At 38.4% G+C, this 27,396-nt stretch overlaps 2 protein-coding genes across 14 annotated transcripts in view; one reads left to right on the forward strand and one right to left on the reverse strand.

Moving 5' to 3' along the window:
* Znf565 (zinc finger protein 565) overlaps window positions 1–803 on the reverse strand; it is a 32,663-nt gene extending 31,860 nt beyond the window's left edge. For 5 of the 10 annotated variants that reach the window (XM_063252132.1, XM_063252134.1, XM_023564015.2 and 2 more), the window contains exon 1: window positions 617–803. The gene's annotated coding sequence lies outside the window, so the exon portion shown is untranslated. The remainder of the gene's footprint in view (window positions 1–616) is intronic. The other 5 variants (XM_063252133.1, XM_063252129.1, XM_063252126.1 and 2 more) reach the window with 4 other exon arrangements.
* On the forward strand, window positions 803–25,604 carry Znf146 (zinc finger protein 146). 4 transcript variants are annotated; one of them, XM_063252165.1, is made up of 4 exons: window positions 803–955; window positions 9,165–9,394; window positions 22,664–22,714; window positions 23,294–25,604. In XM_063252165.1, exon 4 carries the CDS (start codon window positions 23,421–23,423, stop codon window positions 24,294–24,296), a length of 876 nt encoding a protein of 291 aa, XP_063108235.1. In that variant the 5' UTR covers window positions 803–955; window positions 9,165–9,394; window positions 22,664–22,714; window positions 23,294–23,420; the 3' UTR covers window positions 24,297–25,604. The 4 variants fall into 4 exon arrangements, with proteins under 4 accessions (XP_063108235.1, XP_063108237.1, XP_063108234.1 ...); XM_063252167.1 differs by lacking the exon at window positions 803–955 and adding an exon at window positions 1,003–1,132; XM_063252164.1 differs by lacking the exon at window positions 803–955 and adding an exon at window positions 1,015–1,156.
* The last annotated feature ends 1,792 nt before the right edge of the window (window positions 25,605–27,396 follow it).

Here is a 27,396-nt window from a genome sequence, read left to right on the forward strand (position 1 = left end):
GCCACACAGTCACACAATCCTCTTACCATCGTGTCACACGATCACTTCCCCTACAGTCACAGGCTCTCCATACCAAGACTCCAAAATGCCCTACACAGTTAAAATCACACACCCACACTGGGGGTGCCAACAGTTACAGTAGCAAAGACACTAAACGCCTGTATACACAGGAGCACACATTATCCCACAGTCATTATCTTTTCCCTTTCCAAGGGACATCACAGGAATACGCATACAGTGTCACGACAGTCACACGCACATCACAACTGCACACAGTATCACACATGGCCACGGTATTACACAACTCAGACAGACCACCCGAACGGGTCACAAAGTCACAACTACATTCATTCCCAGGAACAATAAGGACTGGCACATGTACACAACAGAGGCACAGATGATATCACCTCCACAAGCACAGCTTACAGTATTATACAAGGTTTACACAAAACAACCGTATACCCTGGAGACAAGTGATTACAATTGCACGCTCACAGGTATCCACACCCCATTACAGAGCCACAACCAAGTACACTTTCAAAATCTCGCAGCCTTGGCGGCTCCAGCCAGCTAGGGACACGCCCTGTCTCCGCCCCGGATTCTCAAACCCCCTCACCTTCTGCCTCCTTTAGTAGCCTAAGGGTCCTTGTGGAGCTACTGTTCTCGCCACGACGTCTGGAGCTGTAACGTCGGGCCGCTATGAACTCTGGGAGACGTAGTTCAAAGCCAAGTAGTCGGACAAGATGGCTGAGTCCGAGATTGGCCTGTTTTGAGATCGCACCAGGGAGGTATTGAAGAGGAAGTCCTCGCTCCAAATAACCTAACAGTTTAAGTTTACTTGAGTCCAATAAGGACCACTCACAGCAAGACCCACAAATTCACAGGAGGAAGCTACCTAGTTTGCGTGGGGGGAGATATAACTGTCCGCGGTGCCTGAAGGGAAATGTAGTCCAAGGTAAGAAAAGCGGCGTTGCGGGTACTGTAGCGGGTAACACGTCTAGGCTGGTCAGGGCGAACGTGCTGGGCCGTGTCGCGGAGACTTCTGGGACTGCTCGCTCTCCCTCATAGTGCGCAGGCGCAACGCGCGGAGTGGACATTTTGGTCTTTGTCCGCGGGTCGGTACGGCCTCTAGGTACACGTGGCGCGAAAGTAGGAGGTGGGATCTGGGTGTCTTGGGTCTGTCGGGCTGGGGAGGTTGAAGGGGAGGATTCTTAATTTGTAGGGACGCGGCGCGCGTGTGGGGAGTGGGTTTAAAAACGTCTGGCCTACGAATGGGGCGGAGGTGGGGGTCTGAGGAGGCTTGAGCGTGAGTGACCCTGACTTTGACCGTAAAGTTTGATCTGTTCTTTGGAATTGTTGAGCGAATGTGAAACTGTCTTAAGATTATGTGTGGTTGCACCTAAGAAGAAGACGTGGAGACCCAACATTGAGGTACCGTATGAGTCTCGTTTCCCTTGGCGAAAGTGCTGGTAATTATAACGGTGCCATCTTCTAGAGTATTTTACTTGGAAAATCCGAAACGGGTAAAAAGCAAGTATTGAATAAGTTTAAAACAATGTTTTTAAATGGTAAAATCCCCTTCTTCTTTTATTGAGTTAGAGTGCAAGTCACTTTGATTTAATATTTTTAAAGCAGTATTTCAAAGGTATTTTTTGTTATGTGATATCTGCTTCCTGTTTTAAACCCTCAAATCTTTAGTTAAAAAAAGAGCTGCTAGGCAAATTCCCGTAGTAAATAGCTTTTCTTTTTGAGAAGCAGTATCCCTGGATTAGAGCCAGGGACTGTGGGTTAGAAATCGTTAACCTCATTTTTTTTTTTTTTTTAAGAAAACTTCGTTGGTGACAGCTTTTATCTATGGTTCTGGACTAAAAGTCCAAACACCTTAATAAATGGAGGTATTCTTGGTATGTGAATTTTGTAACATAATGGAGAGAACTTTGTTTGGATGGTTTTTCTAAAGACATCACCTGCAGTCCTGTTTCCGCAAAGCTTTGCATAATAAAGAGTTAAATAGTTGGTACTAAGTTAAGATCTACAAATCAATAGCCTCAAATTGACAAGCAGCAAGCAGTTAACATGATAAAATTGAAGAAAAGTACTATCTACAATAGCATTAAAAAGATGCAAATTTAAGAAATGTGTAAAATTATTCTAGAAAAATCTTTAAAATACTAAGTGGTATAAATTTAAATAGAAATACTATGGTACATAAAGAATTGTACCAGAGAATTAATTTATTAATGTGATGCTTTGAAAGGGGAACTACATAAGCTGATTTTACTAACACGGAAAAAGACAAGCAGCTATAGGCAGTGAACATACAAAAAAGGAAGTAATCGGTGTCTCAGTTCTCCAACACTTTGTGATGATGCACACTTGTAATCACAGCACTGAAGAGACTGAGGCAGAATGGTCGCCAGAAGTTCAGGTCAGCCTGAGCTACATAGAGACTCGTCTCAAAAAGCGAAAAGAAGAAAATAAATACAAAACCTCAAAAAGTAAAATACTATCGTTATTGGCTGGGGGAAGCTTATGAAGGGAAAGGTAACACAGTATCCATGATAATCACAGTTACTTTAACTCACATTTTTAAAACTACAAATGTATCTACATATACTGAATCAGTATAGTACAAGATTGCTTTTCGTAGCAATATTTGGCATAGAAAAATACTGAAACTGAGTTTGTGGTGCAGGCTTGTAATCCTAGCCACATGAGAGGCAATAACAGTATGGCAAGTTTGAGGCTGGTTTGGTAATTTAGTGACACCCTGTCTAAAAATAAAATTAAAAACAGGGGCTTGGTATGGTGAGGCAGGATTGCCAAGCTTTTGAGATTGCCTTGTGTTTGAGACGAACCTGGAAAACATAGTTCAGGGCCAGTCTGAGTTACATAGCAAGACCTTGTCTCAACAGAACAACAAAAAGAAATTAAAAAAACAACAAAGGTCTGGGAATGTAGCTTTAATGATTGAGTAAACCCGGAGCCCTGGGTTCAATCCCCAGCACCAAACAGGAAAACAAAACAAAAAACCCGAATAAGTTCATGTCTGTCAGTAATAGATGGCTTCAATACGCTCTGCGTATAGCTATGTAGTATAGCAATATACAGCTGTAGAGTGTGTTTTGTCTATTTTCTTAGTTCTTTATTGTGCCTTGTAATTAAAACTTTGAGACACATGTTAGTATCAATGCTTATTTTTTGTAGTAGAGAAAGAATAGTTACCAAAATAATACTGTTTTGATAGTAGAAACCATAAACACACTATATCATGTTTAAATTTTCTTTAACATATTTAGTATGTTTAACTTTTGTGTGTGTGTGTGTGTGTGTGTGTGTGTGTTTGATACAAGGTCCCTATCCTATGCAGTTCAGGCTGGCCTTGGACTCACTTTATAGCCCAGACTGGTCTGGAACTCAAAATAATCCTCCTGCCTCAGCGGCCCCCCCGTGTGCTGGGATTACAGCAATGCCCCACCACGCCCAGCGGTTTAACTTTTTTTATCTTTGCATCTCACTAAAGATATATATCAAAGTTCTTTGTTCTAAGGTCACTTGTAATACATTTTTTATATCAGAATTATGTGATCAAGTTATTTAAATTAAGGGGACACTTTGTTGGGATCGAACCCAGAGCTTTTGCACTGTGCCATATATATCCTCAGCTGTTTTTTACTTTTTTTAATTTTTAGACAGGATCTCACTTAAATTGAGCCAAGGCTGGATTTAAAATTGCAGTGTGCTTGTCTCGCCTTCCAGAGTGCTGGCATTACAGGCATGTGCCACACCTGACAAGGCACTATTTCTTTAAAAATGAATTTGAGTACTTATTTTTTTTTTTTTTTTGGTCTTTTTCGTTTTTTATCGGTACCAGGGATCGAACTCAAGACTACCTGCTTGCAAGGCAGACACTTACACCGCTGAGCTAAATCCCCCGCCCCTGAATTTGACTACTTTTTAAAAGCAAGTAATGTAAAATACATCTTACAGAAATACCTCATTCTGCCTTTCTCTTGCAATCATTTTTTGTACCATATAAGTACAGTTTATTGGGGTTTTTTATTTCTTGTTTACCCATTAGGTGTTTGGTTGGCCACTGGTATCTATTTACTATACTTCTTCTTTGCACCTTTATGTAAAAAAGGTGCAAAGAAGTAGTATAGTTTACTTTCTTCACTAAACATTTGTGTCCTGAGGACATCCCTTGTGAGCTTTTTATTTTTTTAATTGTAGTGAGAGCCATTGTGTTAGATGTACTATAGTTCCCCTGTTGAATGTTTGGGTTGTTTCCAATCTTTAGCTGTCATTGAAAATGCATGCTGGGTTCTGAGGAGTTCCCTCTAAAAGAAAGTGGATACCTCAACTCAGCCCATTGAATAGAGTCTTAACTATTCTACACAAAAGAATTTTAGGATTCCTCACTTGAAGTACACACTGAGAAAATAGATTGTTTGCCATCAAGAGGATCTTTTTGATTTCGAGCAGGGAATCTGTCGGAAATAGGGAATGTGAATTTATAGAGTGGGAGGACTCAATTTGCAAGTGAAAGACCATGTCCATTTACAGAAGAAAAAGCAGTTAAGATGGGTGACTAAAAAGTTTTCCTTAAAAATGTTCTTTAAACTCCTTGAATCTGATTCTCTGTTGGTTGCTGCCCTCTACCTTATCAGTAAGTTAATTTATGGATTTAATTGTATCTTTAAGGCCTGGGGATTTAGTTCAGGGGCATCAAGTGCCTGCCTAGCGAGCACATGGTCTTGTTCAATTCCCGGTACCAAACAAAAAAAGCCCTATATCATATCCTTAAAAGTGCTGTGAGCCCAGAGTAGAGATAATGGATAGTATTCAGTAATTTTGTGTCCTGAAGTTACAGTATTTTTAGAACACACTTTTGGAATTATAGTTTACCTCATCTCCTTTCTGCCTACCTCCTTATTGAATAATTTACCTGTGACATTTTGTACTTAAGCAGGAGTATCTCTAAAATAGATTTCTCCCAAGTGGAATTACCCACTGGGTAAGTACATAACACTCCCACTAGCAATATGCATTAGTTCCTTTCCCCCATAACATTAGCATTAGAATGTAGTGTTGAATATTTGGATTTTTCTCTTTTTAGTTTTCTTTTTGAGGCAGTCTGGCTTGACAGTTTAGACTGACCTTGAACTCACTTTCATAGCCCAGGCTGGCCTCAAACTCAGTGGTCCTCTTACTTTAGCCTCCCGAGTGTGGGTTAATTTTTTTTTACCAAAGGCATAAATAAGAATATGAGTGTAGGTTTAATTCATAACGCAAGGGTCATGTATGTTGTCTGAGAACTGTGTTTTCTGCTTTCTATAGTATCTTCTGGGAATTGTCATGTTTTAAAAGACAGTGTATGTAAAATAAGCTGCACAACTCCCCTCCACACCCCAGATTTTTGTGTTTCAAAATTTTTATAGTTCTCTAAGCCATGTAGAATCAGGAAGGGTGTTTTTTTTGTTTTGTTTTGTTTTACATTATCCCTTTTTTTATTAAGAGAAATTTATGTGAGAGTAGACAGTTTTCATTGTTTTTTCCTTTTTCTTCTCCCCTCCCCCCTCCTCCCTTGTTCTCCTTCCTATTGGAACATTTTTTTTCCTATGTCACAATACCTATGATTTTGGTCCTTAGAATTTAGGTTTCTCGCACCTGAGAAACAATGCAGTATTATTTCACTTAAGAGAATAGTCTCAAGGTGCATCCATTTACCTAGAAATGTCTTGAGCGAATCCTTATTTACAGCAGAGTAGTACTGCATTGTTAAAAAAACACATCTTTATGCATTAACCAGTTAATGAGCATTTTGGGCTGTTTTCAAGATTTGACTGTTGCAAACTATCACTATAACTAAGACTGCATATTTATCCCTGTGATATGATGCTTTTAATTCTTTTGGGAAGATACCAAGAAGGGCATAGCTGGGTCAAATGAAATGTCTAGTCCTAGTTTTTTGAAGAATCTCCACACTGATTTCCACAGTGGTTACACCAGTGTATACTCCAACCAGCATTTGATACAGGCTTTATTTTTCTTTCTTCCTTCCTTCCTTTCCTTTTATTTTCTTCTTTTATTTCTTCCCCCTTTTATTCATTCATTCATTCTGCAGTGTTGTGGATGGAACATGGGGCCTTACACTAGGAAGTACTGTGTTAAATCTCCAGACCAGGTTTCATATTTGGATATATATATATATATATATATATATATATATTTTTTTTTTTTTTTTTTTTTAAAACCAGTACCAGGGATCAAACTCATGACTGTGTGCTTGCAAAGCAGGCACTTATGCCGTGGAGCTAAATCCCCAGCCCTTGAATTTATATTTTTGATTGAAAGAGTAATTCCAGTGCTCCAGAGGCTGAGGTAGAAGGATTGCCACAAGTTCAAGGCCTATCTAGTGATTTTATAGTGATTTCAAAGCCAGTCTGAACTGTGAGAGACTGTCTTAAAAATTAAAAAAAAAAAAAATAGTTGTCTCTTTTCTCATGGTTACCTCGTTCTTTCAACACCATTTTTTAAAGGTTTTTACCTTTAGCATTTTAAGGTGAAAGAGTTTTACCTTTATATTTTAAGATGTAGATTTTTGTACTTATTTAGTCTGGTTATCTGTTTTTGAGCTGGCATTTTATCTTTTTTTCTTTTTTGTCTTTTTCTTTTTTATCGGTACTGGAGATTGAACTCACGACTGCCTGCTTGCAAGTCAGGCGCTTATGCCGCTGAGCTAAATCCCCAGGCCCTTCATATTTATCTTTTAATTGAACCTTTATAGTTATGTTTTTTAATATCTGGTATAACTGATTTTACTGCTTATTCTCAGTTTTCTTGGCTAGTCTTACTTTTTGGACTGGAGATGAACCTAGATCTTTCACACTGAAGTATCCCCAGATTTTAAACCCTAAGTTGTTTAGCCAGAGTAGGCTCCAGCTTGCTATCTTTCTGTTTCAGGAAGCAGTGTAGGATTAATAGGTATGTGCTATCAGGCCTGGCTTTACATTTTCCTATGTAAACTTTAGGATCAGTTTATCTGGTTCCAGAAAACAAAAACTTTCTATTGAAATTATATTAAACTTATAAAATAATTTAGAGGAGAGGAACATCTTTGTATTCCTACCCATGTATATAATACATATTTTATCTTAGTTTTTTATTTTGAGGTAGCATCTCACTATGTTGCCTAGGTTGGGCTTGAACTCAGTGTCCTCTTACCTCAGCCTCCCTAGTGGCAGGAATAACATTTGATTCAGATTTCCTTCTGATTCCTCTGGAGAATTAGATTTGCTTCAAACAGGTTTTAAATATTTCTTACGAATTCTTTATTCCCAGTTTAACTTTGAGTTAGCATTTGTAATTCTTTTTTTTTTTTTTTTTTTTATCGGTACCAGGGATCGAACTCATGACTGCCTGCTTGCAAGGCAGGTGTTTATGCCGCTGAGCTAAATCCCCAGCCCCAGCATTTGTAATTCTTGTAAATGATAAGCAGGGGTCATCCCTGTATTTTGACTAATGGAGATGCTTTCATTGTTTGGATATTCCATAAAATGCTGGCTTTTTGGTCAGATGCATAATTATGATAACCCACGTAGATATAGGTTGTCCATGCTGGCTGAGTCTGTGGTGCTAATAGAAGCAAAAAGCTTCAAGACTTTCTATGCCCCAGATGCACACCAGAAGAGATGGTTGTACACACTTGTAATCTCAGCCCTCTGGAGACAGGCAGGCAGACTGCCACAAATTCATAGACAACCAGAATTTACATAGACCCTGTCTCAACTCCCACTTCCCCAATTTAACTGGGATAAAAATAAGGTGCTGGATAAGACATCCATTCTTGCTCTTCTTCCTTTTAGGCAACCAAATTACTTAATTTCTGTTTCTCTTTAAGTTCTTTTCATTCCTTATCTTAAAAGTGTTGTTTTAAATTGATTTTTGTTAGGCTGTTTGTTTTCAGCTGCTTTGTGGTGGTATTTTTCAAATAACTGTTGAGAAACTACATTGCCCATTTTCTTTTTATTTATTTATTTATTTATTTATTTATTTTTAAGACTAGTCAAGTACAGTAGTGAGAAGGGGGAAAGAGTAGAACAAGGAGTTCAATCTGTACTGACTGTGAACAATCAATTGAGATAACTCACTACCTTCGGACCAGCCTACATTGCCCATTTTCATTGTTTTTTGTATAGTATCATATATGACAAATTATTAGTGTTATATTTGTATGAGACTGGAGTTCCAGTGTCACAGTTGATCAGCATGCAGTACTTACGTGTTTGTATGAGAATGGTTTTCCTAGTAGCATTCTGCATGTCATATCTCACGTGCCTCCTCTAGAGTTCCAGCAAAGGACTCGTCCTGTGATTTCTAACCTAAATTTTTTACCATACTTACCATGTAGAACATGTTCACTTCTAGAAGTTGCTAAATTTGGTTTCTCTGGAGCCTATTCCCAAGTACTTGTCAAGCCATACTTTTCCCAGTCTGCCCCCCCCCTTTTTCATGTCTTTAGTTTTATTGTATTATTAGACTTGGTTGCAATTTTCCGAAAGGGCTTAATTCTAGAAGATAGGCATTTGTTGCTTTGGTCAAAGATATATGAATAAGGGCTATAGTAAAAATCAATAGGACAAAACCAGAAACCTAGGCAGGAGTGTGGCACTAGAGAAAAATTGCAACCTGTCATGTGAAGCATGAGTAGATTTTTCTATTTAAGTAAAATTCTGGGAGCTAATACTCTTTCCATATTTCTGATTGTATGGAGACTTTAAATGACTCAGTGTGGGACTCAGCCAGGAGTGGGGCACACTTGTAATCCCAGCCTTCAGGAGGCTAAGGTGGGAGGATTGCCATGAGTTGTAGAGGAGCCTGGGCTACATTGTAAGTTCTAGGCAAGCCTAAATTATACAGAGACCCCTTGCCTCAACAACATTAAAATTTAGGAATCAAAAAGCCCTAGGTATCCAGATTGAGGTGGCACACACCTGTGATCCTAGCATGTGGTAGGCTGAGGCAAGAGGATCACCATGAGTTCTCAGCCAGGCAGTAAGACCCTGTCTCAAAAAAAAAAAAAAAATGTTCAAAGTCTTTTGCCTATATACTTGCGTGCTTTAATCACAAGATTTAAAAAAATTGGTTTTTCTTTTTCACAGGCCACTTCTTTGTGCATCTCTGGAAAGTATATCTTTCTCATCTTTCAGAAGACCCAGGGGCCCCAGAGGGCTCATCCTGAGTTCTAAAATACTTTGGTCACAGCAGTAACAGTTTAGTGCTGTGTCATTTACCCCAGTAGGAGGTTTTAAAGAGACCAAACTGGATATGTTCTTACATTGAAGAAGCCAAACTGGATGGTAAAGAAAGAAGTGGAAAAAGGTCTGTCTAGGTGAGTAAACGACAACTAGGCTTGTGTAGATGTTCAGTTGTGATATCTCTAAACTAATTTTGGGGACATTGCCTTATAGGCCCTAGTCTTTTCACTTGGTATGAATTTCACAGATATCCCGGTGACAGTTCCAGACATGATTTATTTCTGTTACAATACTCTACACATTTTAGTTTTATTTTATTTTATTTTTTTTACATTTTTTTTTTTTTTTCCTTTTTATCGGTACCGGGGATCGAACTCAACGACTGCCTGCTTGCAAGGCAGGTGCCTATGCCGCTGAGCTAAATCCCCAGCCTCCATTTTAGTATTTTTTAATACTGGAGATTGGATCTAGTGAAGGCTAAGCTTTTTTTTCCCCTTTATTCATACAGCAAGACTTACTGAGGGCCTACTAGGTATCTGTTGCTGTGCCAGCCACCAGCTTAGACCCGTACTCCTGCCCTCAGTTGCTCTTATGAGCTAAGCTTTATACATCGCCAGCTCTTTGCCCTTTAAGTTTTTGTGTGTTTTGGAAGTATTTGGAGCTTCTTTTTGGTGGGGGACAGGGTCTCCCTTTTTAGATCAGGCTGGCCTCAAACTCACTGTGATCCTTCTGTCTCAGCCTCCTGGGTGCTATTATACGGCCATATACTACCACGCTCAGCTCTTTGCCCTTTGAGACAGAGTTACTAAATTGCCCATGCACTAGTTGAAAACTTCTAGCCTCCCGAGCAGCTGGAATTACAGACTTGAGCCACTACCCTCAGGAAGTACTTACTTGGTTTTTGGTCCTGGGAATAGAACTCAGAACCTTGCACTTGCCAGGCAAATGCCTGTGCCACTGAGCTGTATCCCTAGCCTCTATATTGTGCTTCTTTCATCTGATTCTGAAGGGTTATGTATCCCTGTCATCTGTATCTTGATGTTAACACTTTGTACTTTATTTTTACTACTCTTTTGATTGTTTTCCTTCTGTTTCATATCCAGTTTCATGTCTCCTTATGTATAGTCTCTTTTCCTCATGTGTTATCTTTTATAGGTCTTAAATCTTTTCATACCATCTGATACTTAGATTCCTTTGTATTACTTGGTACCTGGCCTCATTCTTTGAGTGGTTAAGGCCCTCAGAATTATATTTCATGTTTGCATACTTACCTACCTCCCCTTTTGATCAGCAAATCTACCATTTTTCATTTCCTTCTTTCACTGGTGCCTTTTTGCTATTTTTGATGAATGATATGTTAGGAAAAAAGGAAGAAAAAACAAAGTTGTGAGCTCACCAGTCTGGACAGGTTTATTTAGAAGAAACCTGAGGAGGTCTCCCCTTCCACTTAGACCAGACCTATATGATCTCAGACCAAGCTTTATAGGGTCATGAGTGTAAAGTATGGCTGTGAGAGGAGGGGGAGAGTTTGGGGAAAAAGAGTTGTGGCTACCTGCCTGGGGACAGTGCTTGAGAAAGTATAGTGGTAGTTGCTTGTCAAGAGCAGGGCTTAAAGAGTGATGTGAGTTATGAGGTTAAATCATGGTCACTGGGCCTTATAAACCCATGATTATATATCTTTAGCAGATATAAAAGGATGGCGGGATGGAAAGAGACTTAACATTGATCTTGTCAACCTATGATGGTGGCAGTTGGATGCCTTCATTATATGAGTGTTTTTAATACCTTTGTTTTTTAGTGCATGACTTCATATATGACTTTTAACCTTTGTCCTGTGGTTCCTTTCCAATGGTAGTGACTCTGAAGAGTTTCTCACATATCCATCATTAGATGGTCTATATATAAACAAGCATATATTATGTATTTGCCACAAATATGCTATTTTTATATAAATCCTTCTTGCACATTTTCATACAAATAGTACTGTTGTTCTATTGTGTACTGTTCTATAGTGTATGTGACCTTTTTTCCCCCTAAAAATTCTCTTACCACATTATTAGACTTGTCTCCATGGACATTTAGGTAGTTTCTAGACTGGCAATTGGAGACGTAAGTGTGAATTGTTTTTTTTTTTTTGTTTTTTTTTTTTGTCTTTTTCCTTTTTATTGGTACCGGGGATCGAACTCATGACTGCCTGCTTGCAAGGCAGGCGCTTATGCCGCTGAGCTAAATCCCCAGCCCCGACTTCTTTTCTTTTTTTTTTTTTTTTTTTTTTTGTCTTTTTCCTTTTTATTGGTACCGGGGATCGAACTCATGACTGCCTGCTTGCAAGGCAGGCGCTTATGCCGCTGAGCTAAATCCCCAGCCCCCTGTGAATTCTTATTTATATTGATTTGTGGAGGTACACAGACAAGACTACATGATGATTTACTCGTAGAAAAAGTATGATTGAAACAGGGACATTGCTCTCAAAACTAACCAGTTTACATTTCTACCACTAGGTAAGTTACTGAGTGCTAGATTTTAGTTACTATTTTTTGTACTAAGTAAATGTCAGTGATTAAGATAGTCAAAAATTTCTCTCCTAAAAGCTATTGTCATTAGGGAATGGTGTAGATAATAAGTAACGTGTTTCATCAAGTAGTGACAGTGCTATGGGAAAAAAGCAAGAAAAACTGCTATACTGAGGACCATTTGGATGTACTGAGGACCTGGGTTAATTTAATTTTAATTTTTTTTTTTTTAATTGGGAGTCAGTACAGGGGATTGAACCCAGCGCCCAGCATCTTTTTTTTTTTTTTTTTTTTTTTGGTATCAGGGATCGAGCTTACAACTGAGCATTTGCAAGGCAGGTGCTTATGCTGCTGAGCTAAATACCCAGCAGCAGAAAACAGGGTCTTGATCATGCTTTACCACTATAACCTCATCCCCCAGGTTATGATTTTTTTTTTAATTGAACTCATGACTTCATGCTTGTCAAGCAGATGCTTATGCCACTGAGCTAAATCCCCAGCCCCTCCAGGTTATGATTTAAAGTAAGTTGGTCAAGGAATAATCTCTTCCAGAAAGCAATACTTGAAAAAAAGGTCTGAAGAGTAAGGGGGGACAAGTGCAGTTTTGGGGGGAAACTACCCAGAAGCATTAAAAAATATTAAAAACCTTTGTACTGGATGTAGTGGCACATGCCTGTAATCCCAGCACTTGGGAGGCTGAGGCAGGAGTATCAGTGTGAATTCGAGACCAGCCTAGGCTACAAAGTGAGCTCAAGGCCAACCTGAACTGCATAGAGATACCCTGTCTCAAAAAGAAAAAAAAAAAGGCCAACCTGAACTATATAGTAAAACCCTTTTCTCAAAACCTGTTATTTTGATAGCTTATTATGCATAATTCATAAAGTATAATGGGCACATCTATATAGGAAAAACATTGTATAGGGTTTGAATCTTATCTCCTGAAGATGTGAGACTGCTGCAGTCTCTTTCCCAAATTAGAAATCTTACCAGGTGTGATGGCACATGTCTTATAGTCCCACCACTTTGGGAGAGTGAGGCAGGAGTATCACCATGAGTTTGAGGCAAACCTGACCTACACAATAAAACCCTGTCTTTAAAAAACAAAACAAAGGGGCTGGGGATTTAGCTCAGCAGCATAAGTACCTGCCTTGCAAGCAGGCAGTCGTGAGTTCGATCCCTGGTACCAATAAAGATGAAAAAAAGACAAAAACAAAACAAACAAAATACCCCGGATTAGAGGTTTCATCCCTTTGTTCCCAGATCCAGAGAGCACATGAACCAGTTTTAGGATATATCTAAGCTATTTCTTTTCTCATGGTACTATGATTACTGTCAAACATTTAAAAAGATTTTACTCTACTCCCAAGACTGTATGGCTGGGGATATAGCTCAGAGGCACAGTGCCTGCCTGGCAAGCATGAGCTCCTGAGTTTGATCCCCAGTTCAAAAAAAAGACTATAAAACATGCAGATATAAATGTGGATATTTTTCTTCTGTGTGTGTGTGTGTGTGTGTGTGTGTGTGTTGGGTAGTGTTCTGTCAGTTGAACACAAGGCTTATTTTCTTGTGGAGCTGCATCTCAAGCACTTTTAATTTTAGGACAGGGACTTGCCCATTTCCCAAGCTGGGTTTAATCTCAGGATCCAGGCTGGCTGGGGTGGTACATGTCTGCATAGCAGTACTCGGGAAGCTGAGGAAGGCCCATTTCCTCGTCATGAATTTGAGGCCAACCTGGGCTATGGAGTGAGTTTAAGGCCAGCTGGAACTGCATAGCAAGACCTTGTCTCTAAACAGAAAATACTGTTAGGATGCTCCAGGAGTACTATACCACACCCATCCTAATACTTTCCTTTGATTATGAAGTGCTGTAATTCAGGTCTTGTTAATCATTTAAATTTGAATTGTTTGTTTGAGGCAAAAGGTCTCCCTATGTGGTTCAAGCTGCCCTTGAACTCATTACTTTAGCTCAGGGTGGCCTCCTCTCCAACAGCCTCCCAAGTGCTGGAATTACAGGTGTGTACCCCCATGCCCAGTTTATTTTTGGTGTTTTGAGACAAGGTCTTGCTTGTAGTGTAGACAGGTTTTGAAGTTGCTTATATAGCCTAGGCTGGCCATGGCAATCCTCCCTCAGCTTCCAGAGTGCTGTGATACAGGTGTGGGGTACCATGCCCTGAATTCACTTTTCATTAAAAGTGTTCTTGTTAATTTTACCTTTTTTTGATGTCTAGAATCTATGCTATAACCTTTTAAAGGGAAGATTTATATTTTATTTTTGTAGTTTTTTGTGTAGACAATCTATTGTATGCTCTTAATCTATTACTATTACAGAAATAGTTCCTTTTTTATAGTACTAGGGATTGAACAGAAGGCCTCACATAGGATAAGTAAGCACTGTGCCACTGAACTATAGTCCTAGACATTTTAAAATATTGAGACAGGGTCTTGTTCAGCTACCTGGGCAGGACTAAAATTTATTCACCCACCAAGTGCTGGGATTATGGGCTCATGTTGCTGCACCTGTTTTTGGTTTCCAGTATTCAGTCAAGGTTTAGACTTTGCATATGCTTTTTGTCTTCTTTTGAATGTAAACTTTGTACTCTCCCTATCCTTGTGTTTCCCTCACATTTTTCTCCTCTTTTTTTTTTTTTTTTTTTTTGTCTTTTTGTTTTTGTTTTTGTCGGTACCAGGGATCAAACATGCAGAAAATCTAGGTTTCTGGCCAACACTCAGGGTGTCTGGTAAGAGGTTGCCATCAGTGCATCTGACCCCCTGCCCCAGAGTCTGGCTGCCCCAAGTGTGAGGGGATCAGTTTCTTGATATTCCTGAGATTCATTCACAAACCCTGACCTGTCACTGGAGTTCAGTCAAGGATGTCTTCATCATTACTGTGACTTTCTAGTTACAATACCAAAATTCTGAAAACATAAATTAATCCAAAGCAGGTGAAGTCTCAAACATTAAACTTAAAAAAATTAGTTTTTTAATTGAGTACTGGCTTAAATAAGCAGGAATTTTACTTATATTTATCTCTTCATAAATGACAATAATCTACAATTTTTTTTTTTTTTGTCTTTTTCCTTTTTTTTTTTTTATCGGTACCGGGGATTGAACTCACGACTGCCTGCTTGCAGGGCAGGCACTTATGCCGCTGAGCTAAATCCCCAGCCCCCATTTTTCTCCTCTTGATATTGCCTGCAGTATGTTTTGCTGTCAGTCATTCAAGGGGGAAAAAAAGAGCCCTTGGTGCAGTCCAGAAAATTTCAGGTTATACTTTGGATATTAAAAGACTTCGTTACATACAAATTTGGATTTAAAACATTGAATGTAAAACATTTACTTTAGAAAAAATGAACATGATTGTGAGTAGAAATTTAGAGAAAGGGATTTACAAACAGTCACAGTTAGCGAACAAAGTCTTTTAATAATGTTCTTGGAACTCCTTCCAGGAGAATCTGTAGATCCTACAAAGGTTAAAAGATAGGAAGAAATTAGGCTAGGCTCACCTAAGGAAGGACATGAGGAGCATGATATATAGAATTTGATTCACAGATTATACACTTAGCATGCTTAGTGGATACTTCTGCTGACAATACTTTTCCTTCAGATACTGTAAGGGTCATTCTGTTTTCTTCATGTCTCATGTAGTTCTCAACTTCTCAGGCATCACTGGATTTTATTTGGTCTTGTTGAGACAGGATCTCAATATGCAGTTCAGTTTGACCTTCAACTCACTTTGTATCACAGGCTGGCCTTGACCTCAAAGCAATCCTCCTGTTTCAGCCTTCCAACTGCTGGGATTACAGGCATGTGCCACCACGCCCAGCACATCACCCTATTTAAAATTGAAACTCTGTAGGCCAGGAATTTAGCTCAGCAGTAGAAGCACCTGCCTGGTAAGCACCAGGCTGTGAGTTCAATCTCTGGTGCCCCCCTCAAAAAAGAAAATTTAAACTGAATTTTTCTATAACACTTAGAATTTTCTAACAAACCATCTGCCTGTTATCTTTTGTCCATTTGAATATAAGCTTGATGAGAGTGGGGGATTTTGCCATTTAATTTTTTATATTCCATTTTTTAATTTTAAAAACAAATGGAAATGATACAGAATTTCAAAAAAATAGGAAATTAACACTAGTTAATATATTACATATTGTTATCTTTGAAGTAGTTGCTCAGGTTACAAGATCTAGGCATGAAAAAAATAATTAGTGATTGCCATTTAATTTAATACTATATATTCCTAGAGTGTGGACCTGTACCATACTCATAGTAAGGAAACAGAAAGTATTAAGTGCCAGAGCATTTCATCCCCACAGAAAGAAATCGTGTGTATTAAGTGCCAGAGCATTTCATCCCCACAGAAAGAAATCGTGTACCCATTAGAAGTCAACTTTATGTATAAATTAAAAGCTTTTTGTTTTATTTTTTTGAGGCAGGTTTTCCTATGTTATTCAGGCTGGCCTTTAATGCACAATGTAGTTCAGGTTGACCTCCATCTCATGCCAGTCCTTTTGCTTCAGCCTTCTAAGTGTGGGATTCTACGTTTGTGCTACCACACCTGGCAGAAGTCACTTTATATTTTTAAAAAGCTGATTAACCCAAAGATTTTTGGTTTGTGGGATATAGGAATATTTATCATACTTTAAAAATTGATTCTTTAAAAAATTGATTTACCTAAAAATAATTATATATATATAAACATAACATTTCTAAATTAAAATAACTTTCCAAAATTAAAAAAAAAATACATGAGAGAGCCAGGGTTTTAGCTCAGCATTATAAGTGCCTACCTAGAAAGAGTAGGGTTGTGAGTTTGATCCCAGGTGCAAAAAAAAAAAAAAACCATGGGAAGAGTGAAAATGTTTTACACATTTTTAATATCTTCACTGTCTTGTTTAATAGGCAGCTGGACTTTTATTTTTGTGATGCTGTTTTGATTGAATTATATAGAGAACATCTAGATTCACGCAGGACACAGTTTTCTGTGTAGCTATAAAAATGAAAAGTTTGGGAATTTGTCCTGGTACAGGGAATGAGCTCAGGACTTTTTCACAGCCTTTTTTTTTTTTTTTTTTAAAGTAGGTTCCCACTTCAGTTGCTAGGTTACCCAGGCTAGATTTGAGATAGGTTTGAGCTTCTGATCTTCCTGCCTTAGTCTCTCAGTGTAGTGGCACACTACACATGTGCCACTACATCTCACATCTGGCTGGGAGAAGTATTTTAATAGTTTATTCAAATGATTATGAGTATTCTTTTGGTATTATAACATTGGACAAATGGTAAGCTTTTAAACCAACCCATGGAATTTGAAACTGTACTCCAAAAGAAAAATTTTTTGGAGACCACGTTTTGCTTGCTATATATATATAGTTCAGGCTGGCTTCAAATTGGTGGGAGTCCTGCCTCAAATTATCAAGTTCTCCAACTGCAAGCATGTTCCACTGTGTGTACCTGACTGAAACAATTTTTTTAAAGCTAGTTGTCATCATCCATACTGTAATCCAGCAGTCTGAGAGGCTAAAGCAGAATGATTGCAAATTTTAGCTCACCCTGGACAACTTGACTTAGAGATTCTATCTTAAAATAAGGAAAGGATTGGAAATGTATCCAGTGCTAAGACCCTGCCTGGGTTCAAACTCCAGTATCACTTGTTTTTGGTAAAGTATATTTTTGTATAACATCCATTGCTCTGTCTTAAATGTTTTGAAAATCCACAGGAGAGCCAAATTATACCTGTAATCCCAGCACTGTCTTCAGAGTCTCTCTTCTCCCCACCCCCCAAAAAATTCCCTGGAAGCATAAAGTTCTGCTATAGTATGGTAACTACATGTGATGATAATATTGTGTATTTCTAAAAGCTAGAGAAAAGGATTTGCAGTGTTTCACCATGAAAAATGACAGAACTTTGAGGACAGTAGATATGTTTAACCCTACTTATTTTGTGGTTCTGAAATTAAGTCCATGGTCCTCATATATGCTGCACAAGCATTCTGTCATTGAACCACATCCCCAGTCTTTAAAATTTTACACAATTCAGATAAAGTATCAAAACATCACATCAGCTAGGGATTAGCTCAGGAGGGGAAGCGCCTACCTAGCAAGCGCAAGGTCATGGGTTCAGTCTCTGTACTAATAAAAAAAATCACATAAAATCTCTCCAGTGTATGATTTTTGTTTCTGTGTATCAGTGTAAAAATAAATCAACATTTATTATTATTATTTTGTCTTTGAGACAGGGTCTTACTATGCAGTTTTGGCTAGCCTTGGGCCCACTTTGTGGCCCAGGTTGGTCTCGAACTTGCAGTGATCCTCCTGCTTCCCGAGTGCTGGGATTACAGGAGTGTGGCACCATGCCCAGCTGTTTATTGTTTATTTGAAAAACATTGGTTCATAGTATTGGGCTTTCAGAAGTTGACACATTTTATTAGGCAATATGAAAACTTTTTCACTATGTACTTCAGGCTGGCCTCCTGCCTCAGCTTCCTGAGTGCTAAGATGGGTGTGCACCATCATGCCTGTCATATATGCTAATATCACCAATTTTCCTCATATGTTAATATCAATTTTCCTGAGTGTTGGGGTTGCAGGATGAGTGGCTTACAGTATTTAGCTAAAACTTCTTTGAGAAGTTAGCAACTACATGGAAGAGGATAATAATTTTCTGAAATTACACTTTTTGTTCAATTTCTCAGATTTTATTAATGTTAATGTATTATGTCAGTTTTTCTTGAAATGATTAACTTCATTCTATCTGAAGAATTAAATAATGCCTAAATCTGATATCCTTCCAAGTAAGATGGATGTGAAAACAGGCAACCTAAGCAATTGCCCATGCATTTTTAAGACTTAGAGCTCTAAGTAGCATGCTTAATGTACAAAAGTTTACATGCCCCCCCCCCCCTTGGTACCAGGTATCGAACTCGAGACCTCACACTTGACAGTCAGGTGCTTATGCCACTGAGCTAATTCCCTAGTCCCCGAAGTACACGTCTTAACAATTTTCATAGAACTAATATTTGTCATTCTTTGACTTATTTGTGTGGTTTGTCTGTATTTTGCACAAATTCCCTTGTAGTAAAAACCTTCTCCGTACTATGTACATAGTTAATGGCATTGAGAAATCTCTTGCATTTTTTTGTTTTTTTCCCCTACCCTGTAGATGTTACTGGAATTTTTGTGCTGCTGAAGTAAGTATTTTACTAAAATTTTTATAGTGCTCCATCTGGACTGGTGGCTGTACTCAGACCTCATAATCAGGTTCTACTTTGGAGATCCTCTGGTCTGTTTTCTTAGTTGTATCCTCTTCCTTGGAATTCTGTGTGTCTATTCCCTTTTCTGGCTACTAATTTTGATGGTTGACATTTTCCAGTAGCATCCTGAGAGAAAAGTTCCTTTAGAGGTGAGATTTTTGAGCACTTGTATACTGAAAAGTGTGTTTTGCTGTTGCATTTGGTACTGAGAATCAAGCTCAGGACCTCACACTTCCCAGTGTTCATTTTTTTGAGGCAGGATCTTGCTACTGTAGTACAGGCTGGCCTCAAACTCACAGCTTCTTTCTGCCTCAGCCTCTTTGTGTGCTATAAGTGGATGCCATCATGTCTGGCCTAAAAAGTGCAGACATGCCATTGGGATTCATGACTTTTGAAGCAGGTTCTCATTGTTGGTTCTTTAAATAAATTTGCCCTAGTTGGTATTTTTTCCTTTTTCCAGAACATGAACCCAGGGCTTTTATACTGTGCTACATCTTTATCACTTTGTTTTGTTTTTTGAGACAGGGTTTCACTGGGTTGCCCAGGGTAGCCTTTAACTCACAGCAGTCCTCCTGCTTTAGACATCCAAGTCCTGTAATTACAGGTATAGGTATGCACTGCTTCGCTGAACCCTCTGTCACTTCTTGTATTTCAGGGCAGTCTTGCTAATTGCCCAATCTGGACTTGAACTTTGAGTTTTCCTGCCTTCTTAGCCTTCAGCTCTCTGAGACTCAGTTATTGCATTTCCTTGTTATATTCATTTGTTACTAAAACTTCCACCAAAAAATGATACTTCCCCTTTGTGATGGTATTGTATCAATATATCTACTGGCCATGCCTAAGCTTGCTAGAGTTAGATAATATAAAAAATATTTCGGAGTAAAGAGACCCTGCTTTTTGTTTATTTTGTGTTTTGGTGGTGGTGGTGGTTTTTGAGAAAAGGTCTCACTGTGTGGTCTGGACTGGCCTTTAACTCAATATATAGCTGAGAGTGGCCTCAAACTCATGGCTGTCATCCTACTTTAACCTTTCAAATGCTAGGATTACAGGCATGTGCCAGTATGCCAGCAGAGACCCTGTTCCTGATAATAGCAATACAGCCTACCTCAGCTTTCCCATCATCTGCATAGTCCTAATTACTGTGGAAACTTTCTTATACTTCTTACAGATTTTATACTCTTTCACTGGTAAATACCTTCTTTAGCCTGACTTAGAGCTCACAATGCTTTTGTTCATCCTTTTGATGCTAGAATTAAGGGCATGTACGTCCGTGTTCTTTTGCTTTTTAAGCCCGTGCACCGCCTGGCTTACAGGAAGGTGTGGTTTCTTTTCTGGCTAAGTCCTTTATCCATTAGAGTGACAGAGTCTGCTTTACAAGAAGGCATGGTTTCTTTTCTGGCTGAGGCTCTTTCCAATGCACATGGCATAGCCTGCTTCTTGGAAAGGCCCTGCCTTCCATTTTAATGGCGTTCCTCAAATGTGTGTGGAATATTTGCTGCAACGCTATATTTAACCATGGCTCACTGAAGGTGGTTGGGAACTCTTACATGGAAAGCTTCAGTAGGTAAAAGTAAAATGATCAGTCATTTGCTCCCCTGAAAAAGTTATACTGCCTTTGAATTCAGCCATGATCTGGTCCTTTGTTTTGGCCAATGAAATTAAGTACAAGTAAAGGTTTTATCATAGAGGAGCATCCTAGCTTTGTTGTGGGATTTCTTCAGACAAAGATCCTTATATATATCCTTCTCATAGGTATGTATACCTCCGTGGATAGTTTTTGGCCTTCTCTACAAAGTGGTGTTGAAATTCCAACCATGTTTGTATCTAGACAATTCCATTGATTTCAGTATAGCAGCTCTTCCCTGTCATTTGGTGGATATCCTGTGTATGGAGCTTTTTGGCCTAGTTGTTTCTTTCTTTCTTTCTTTCTTTTTTTTTTTTTTTTTTTTTTTTTTTTTTTTTTTTTAGTCTATTTGAGACAAATATGCAGTTCAGACTGACCTTGAGCTCACTTTGTATCCCAGGCTGGTCTTGAACTCGCAACGATCCTCTTGCCTCGGCTTCCCTGAGTGCTGGAGTGACCATAAGCCACCATACCCAGCTACAGTTGTTTCTTACATCATGTTTTCCAGCTATTATCTGGAGTCAATTTGAGATAGTTGATTCCCTTCATTTCTTTTTTCTGTTTTTGTGTGGGAACTTTTTATTTTTTTCTTTATGCAAATCAGCTTGGTTGCTTTGGCATCTTTTTTTTTTTTTTTTTTTGGTCTTTTTCGTTTTTATCAGTACAGGGGATTGAACTCACGACTGCCTGCTTGCAAGTCAGGCGCTTATGCCTCTGAGCTAAATCCCCAGGCACCCCCCTTCCCCCCTTTTTTTGACTTTGGCATCTTTTACAAAGTCTTAACATAAAGTGAGATTGAAGGGCCTTTCAAGGGATTTAGCTCAGCAGCAGAAGTGCCTGCCTGGCAAGCATAAGGTTGTGAGTTTGATCCCCAGTACCAATAAATAAATGAATAAATAAAGTGAATATTCAAATAATGTTTTACTGGGGCTGGGGATTTAGCTCAGCGGCATAAGCGCCTGCCTTGCAAGCAGGCAGTCGTGAGTTCAATCCCTGGTACTGATAAAAACGAAAAAGACCAAAAAAAAAAAAACAAGAACAAATAATGTTTTACTATACACTGGAAATCTTACAGTTCATTTTTCTTATTGTAAAATTGTTGTGTAGGTTTTTTTTTTTTTTTTCCCACTATGTAGTTCAGGCTGGCCTTGAATTTACTTTATAGCCCAGGCTGACCTTAAACTTGCAGTGAACCTTTTGCCTCAACCTCCAGAGAGCTGGGATTACAGGTGTGTGCCACCACACCTGGATCTGTGTAGTGATCTTTCTAATACATCCTGCTTTGTGTGAGTTTGTGCATTTTCCCTTTCCTTTTTAATGGGATGTGGGAGGGTACTAAGGCTAGAACTCAGGGTCTTTATCCTGATGTACATCCGCTATTCATTCACACTGTCCATCTCCAGCCTTTTCATTTATTTTGAGACAACTAAGATGCTAAATTACCCAGGCTGGGTCCAGTATCGGCCTCTCAGGGAACTGGAATTATAGGCATGAACCCCCATGCCTGGATTACTATAGGGTCTTAGTAATCATTCAGATTGGCCTTGAACTTAATATGTAGCCCAGGCATGCACCACCATACCTGGCTTAGGCTCAAATTTTAAGATCCTTCTGTCTCAGCTACCTAAGGTACTGAGATTACAGTTGTATACCACCAAACCCAGATATGAACTTTGTCCTTTGTAAACTTAGAACGTTAAAAATTTTTTTGCACCTCAAATTCATCTGCAAAGATTTTCTTCTCCAAATTTAGTTGTCTTTTTTTTTTTTGGTACCGAGGATCGAACTCATGACCTTGTACTTACCAGGCAGGCACTTAAACCACTCAGCTAAATCCTCAGCCCCTTCCAAATTTAGTTGGGAAATATGAGTCATGGATTCTGAAATCTGAAATTTTATTTCAAGTAAGAAATTCACAGGTAGCAGTAATGATTGTTAAATGATTGTTGAATGTACCACTTGAGCTCTTTATACATTAATTCCTTTAAATGATGGTTTTTTTGTACTCTGTTGTAGAATAATTCTGAGAAGATAATGAGCAGATAAAGCAACATCAAGACTTGTGAGGCAAGTTACATCCATCTCCAATAAAGTGTGTCGGGAGAAAACAGTGAATATAAAAAAATTAGAAAAATAATTCCTTTTCTCATAAACATTATTTCTCTTAAGGCAGCACCTTTTTGAAATTTTAATTTCAAAAGTTAATTTAGACTGAATTATGAGGGAAGCTGTGTAGAAAAGTATTATCAATTTTATTAATTTGGAAATCATCTACTAGAGCTTATTCACTGTGATTATAGCCCCCTTGAAAGTCAATGTGGAAATCCTTTGTATTCTATTTGACAGCAAAGCATTCCTCACTGGAGAGAAATCTATGAATTTACTGAATGTGGGTAAACGTTTATTCACATGTCTCATTGAAACCATTCATGCTGAAGAGATACCCTGTATTTCTAAGGAATATTAAAAAGCCATTAGCTTGATGAAAGATCTCATTGAGCAGCAGAAAGTTCATGCTCAAGAAAAACCGGTCACTATAACATATTATCATTGAATATTAGAATTTTATTCTGAAGAGAAAGCTTTGAATGTGCTATGTGTGATAAAATTATCTCTTAACTTTATCCCTTATTTTGCATTTGATAGATCATACACAGAGAAGTTTTATAAATGTAAGAAATGTTGAAATATCTTCAGTCAAAAGTAAATCCTCATTCATCAAAAAATTTATACTGGAGAGAAATCTTGTGAATGTGGGAAAGCTTCCATTCAGATGTCACACCTCGGTCAGCAGAGAAATGGTGGGGAAAGCCCCTTGGCCTGTAAAGTATGTGGGAAAATCTTCAGCCAAAAATCCAGTCTTACTGAACACGAGAATTTTCATAACAGAGAGAAACCTTTTGAATGTAATGAATGTGGGAAAGCCTTTAGCCAAAAGCAGTATGTTATTAAACACCAGAACACCCATACTGGAGAGAAGCTTTTTGAATGTAATGATTGTGGAAAATCCTTTAGCCAGAAGGAGAACCTCCTTACTCATCAGAAAATTCACACTGGAGAGAAACCTTTTGAGTGCAAAGATTGTGGGAAAGCTTTCATTCAGAAGTCAAACCTCATCAGACACCAGAGAACACACACAGGAGAGAAGCCCTTCATATGTAAACAGTGTGGGAAAACCTTTAGTGGCAAATCAAATCTTACTGAGCATGAGAAAATTCATATTGGAGAGAAACCCTTTAAATGTAATGAATGTGGAACAGCTTTTGGCCAGAAGAAGTACCTCATAAAACATCAAAATATTCACACTGGAGAGAAACCTTATGAATGTAATGAATGTGGAAAAGCCTTTTCTCAAAGAACATCACTCATTGTACATGTGAGGATTCATTCAGGTGATAAACCTTATGAATGCAATGTATGTGGGAAAGCCTTCTCTCAGAGTTCTTCTCTCACTGTACATGTGAGAAGCCATACAGGTGAGAAGCCCTACGGTTGTAATGAATGTGGGAAAGCTTTCTCACAGTTCTCAACCCTAGCCCTGCATTTAAGAATACACACAGGTAAGAAGCCTTATCAATGTAGTGAATGTGGAAAAGCTTTTAGCCAGAAGTCACACCACATTAGACACCAGAAAATTCATACTCATTAAGACCTGTAAATAGCTTCAAAATGAGAAAATATGCACCAGGAATTTGTATCTCGCAGTGAATCAGAACTATTTTGAAGCAAAGTATCCTGAGTGAAGTGAACTTTAAAATAAATGCTAAAATTTTATAGGACACCAACAGTTCATACTGAAGAAAAAGACATTTGTATGATGAAAAGACTGCTCACTCCAAATGAAAAAAAATGTCAGAAGTAATACTGCAGATGCATTTCCCTAAAATCAGGGACAGAAAATATAGAGGCCTGTTACTACACTCAGCATAAATATGGAGATCTTCATCGTATCGGAAAAATAAGTTTTAAGTATTACAAAGGAAAAAACAAAGTAATAAGCCTTTGTGCTAGGTAGAAGATATTCCAGAAAGACCTGTGCATTTATTCAAATATAGAATATGAAAGATGGCGTTGGGAGGTAAGGAAATAATTTAAAGACCTGTTTGAAGGTAATTTGAGGGTACAGAGTAGAGCATGGGTTACACAGAAAAGTAAAACTCACAAGAATTAAAGACCATTACTAAAATCCAGTGTACTAAAAATGGTTATGACCTTGAGAGTAGGAAAACATTTCTTGTAACAAACTCAAAAATATGTATTAGTTGTAGTTGCCTGTATGCTCAGGAAATACCAGGAGTTTCTCTGTGGCTCAATTTGTAATAGCTGGATACTGGAAACAATTCAAATATCTTATGGAATATTACACATCTATAAAAATGTAACAGATCAAAGCCACATGTTGATGGAAACACCTGAAAAATGTTGAGAGGGAAAGTTGGAGAAGGATGCATATAGTACAATGACTTTGTAAATTTGAATTCTATGAGTTTCCTTGATACAGTTCAACACTTTATATTGCTAATGGATTCACATACATATGTAAATGTTTTTGAAGTGAATTGGAAGGATACAGACCAAACTTGATGTTGGTCTGTGAAGAATGGAGAAGGGATAGGAATGAGAGAGGGTGGGGGTGGGGAGGGGCTTCATCTTTTTATATAAATATCCATTTCTCTGCAAGTAAATGTAATAAGATACTCGCTAATTCTGCATTGTGGTATATGGATATCTTGTCTTATTTTTTGTACTTTTCTGTATTTTTAAAGTTTCACAAAATTAAAGAATAGGGTGTTGATGAAAATTCTGTACCTGTAGAAATTATGTTATAATGAATTAATTCTCAATCAAATACTAAACTTTTTATAGAAGTTATTTCTAAAAATTTTATCAACAATGAGTGGATGGACTTAATGTATGTAATATGAAATTATCTATTTTATTAAAATTTAAAATGAAATAGTCCAAATGTTTTATTTTGAAAGGTTATAGTATGTATATATTGTCTGTGTCTTCACATTATTAATCTTTTATAAAATACCATTTGGGCTTGGAAAAAATTTTTTTGTTTTGGTGCTTATGCTTGGACTTGGGGCCTCCCACTAAGCTACCTACATCCCAAACCCTTTTTGTTTTTAGTTTTGAGACAGATTCACTAGATTGCCCAGGCTGGCCTTATATTTGTGATCTTCCTGCCTCAGCATTCTAGATATGGGGATTACAGGTGTGCACTACTGTACCTGCTTAATGTCATTAAGGATACATGCCCAAATTGATTTTTTTGAATGTTAGACTATCCTATAAATTGAGCTTACATATTTATGATAATTTTGTTTTAAAAAAGAAGACAAAGTTTACTGTCCTTTCACAGTTGAGTACATTAAATACAAACCTAGATCTCAGTCTTTGTGTATTTGAGATCGGGTCTCATGGGCAGCTTGGCCATGAATCTGCCAGCCAGCCTTGTCTTGGGAACAGAGATGCTGTGCCTGCAGTGCACCCGCTTTTCCACAGGTTCCTTTCAAACTGTGGAGTATTTCCTTCTCCCATTGCTTAAACAGATAAAACTTTATACAGGGCTGGGATGGCAATGAAAAAAGTGGCGCTGACCTGGGCAATTCTGTTGTATAAACTAGTCTTTGAATTATTTAAAGAAATGGAAACCAATTAAGACTTCTACTGAAGATTTTTTAAATACTAGTGAAAGAATACAGCTGCATTAAGGTTGATTGCCAAACTTTCAAAAATCTTTAAGTAATACAGCTATAGTACCTTTTAGCCTGTGTGAAGGAAATACTACAAATTATATACCTGCTTGGGAGGAGCATTCGTTTCTGTGCCGGCCAGCTGCAGGAGCAGGGTTTTGTTATGACTTGGGTCTATTTCCATTGCACATGGAGCTTCCTGGTAGGGGCCCTGTGTTGTCATCAGCAGAAAGCTTCCTGGAGAAGACTGCTAAATGTCACCAGGGGTCTGGCTGGACTGTCAGGTGGAGCTGCTGTGGGCTGGTGCAGGTGTATGATCTAGTGCACCAGGGGCTGAAGTAAAGAGGTAATTGGGACTGTCAAGTGAATCAGGACCTTATTTCTGGATATTCCCATTTATATCTGAATATACAAAACAGCTAAGGACACCTGGAAGGTATTTTCCCAGTACTGATGTTTCCGACTATTTCAAATAGTAAGGGAGCAGAAACAATCCAGGTAATTTTTCAGTATACCACCCAAACCCTTTTCTACTTCTGAAACTCACTGAATGTCACAGGTACTGTTTAGTGGTATATTACAAGGGGCACTGCCAAAGGAGAAACAGAAGTCTCAGTAGAAGGTGCCAAAGTACATTTTAAGAATGAAGCCAGATGTGGTTGTGCACACCTGTGATTCCAGCACTCTGAAAAGCATAGCAGGAAGGAGGATGGTGATTTGTGCCCAGGCTGGGCAACTCAGTGATTTAGCAAATTCTCAAAATGAAAAAAAAATTTTTTTTTAAGGGCTGGGAATATAGCTCAGTACAAAGATGGGTTCAGTCCCCCAGTTTCCCTCCCCCGCCCCTCAAATCACATTTGGAATGGAAACTTATGTGCAGTAGTGATGACTGAAATAGTGAGCTAGCCGGTTTGTTAGATTATTCTGTTACTTTTTAAACAAGTGCAGAATTAGCACAGCATGGTGGAAGGCTGAGGCAGGATGGTCTCAAATTGCAGCCCAGCCTGGGCAATTTAACAAGACTCTCAAAACATTAAAAGGGCTGTG

This window comes from Cavia porcellus, unplaced genomic scaffold, assembly GCF_034190915.1.
Source record: "Cavia porcellus strain 051 isolate PalLab524CR breed Dunkin Hartley unplaced genomic scaffold, mCavPor4.1 scaffold_7, whole genome shotgun sequence".
Lineage (NCBI taxonomy): Eukaryota > Metazoa > Chordata > Mammalia > Rodentia > Caviidae > Cavia > Cavia porcellus.

Excerpts from the sequence above, each read along its gene's own strand:
- Znf146 (XM_063252165.1), top strand. The coding sequence starts at position 23,421 with ATGTCACACCTCGGTCAGCAGAGAAATGGTGGGGAAAGCCCCTTGGCC.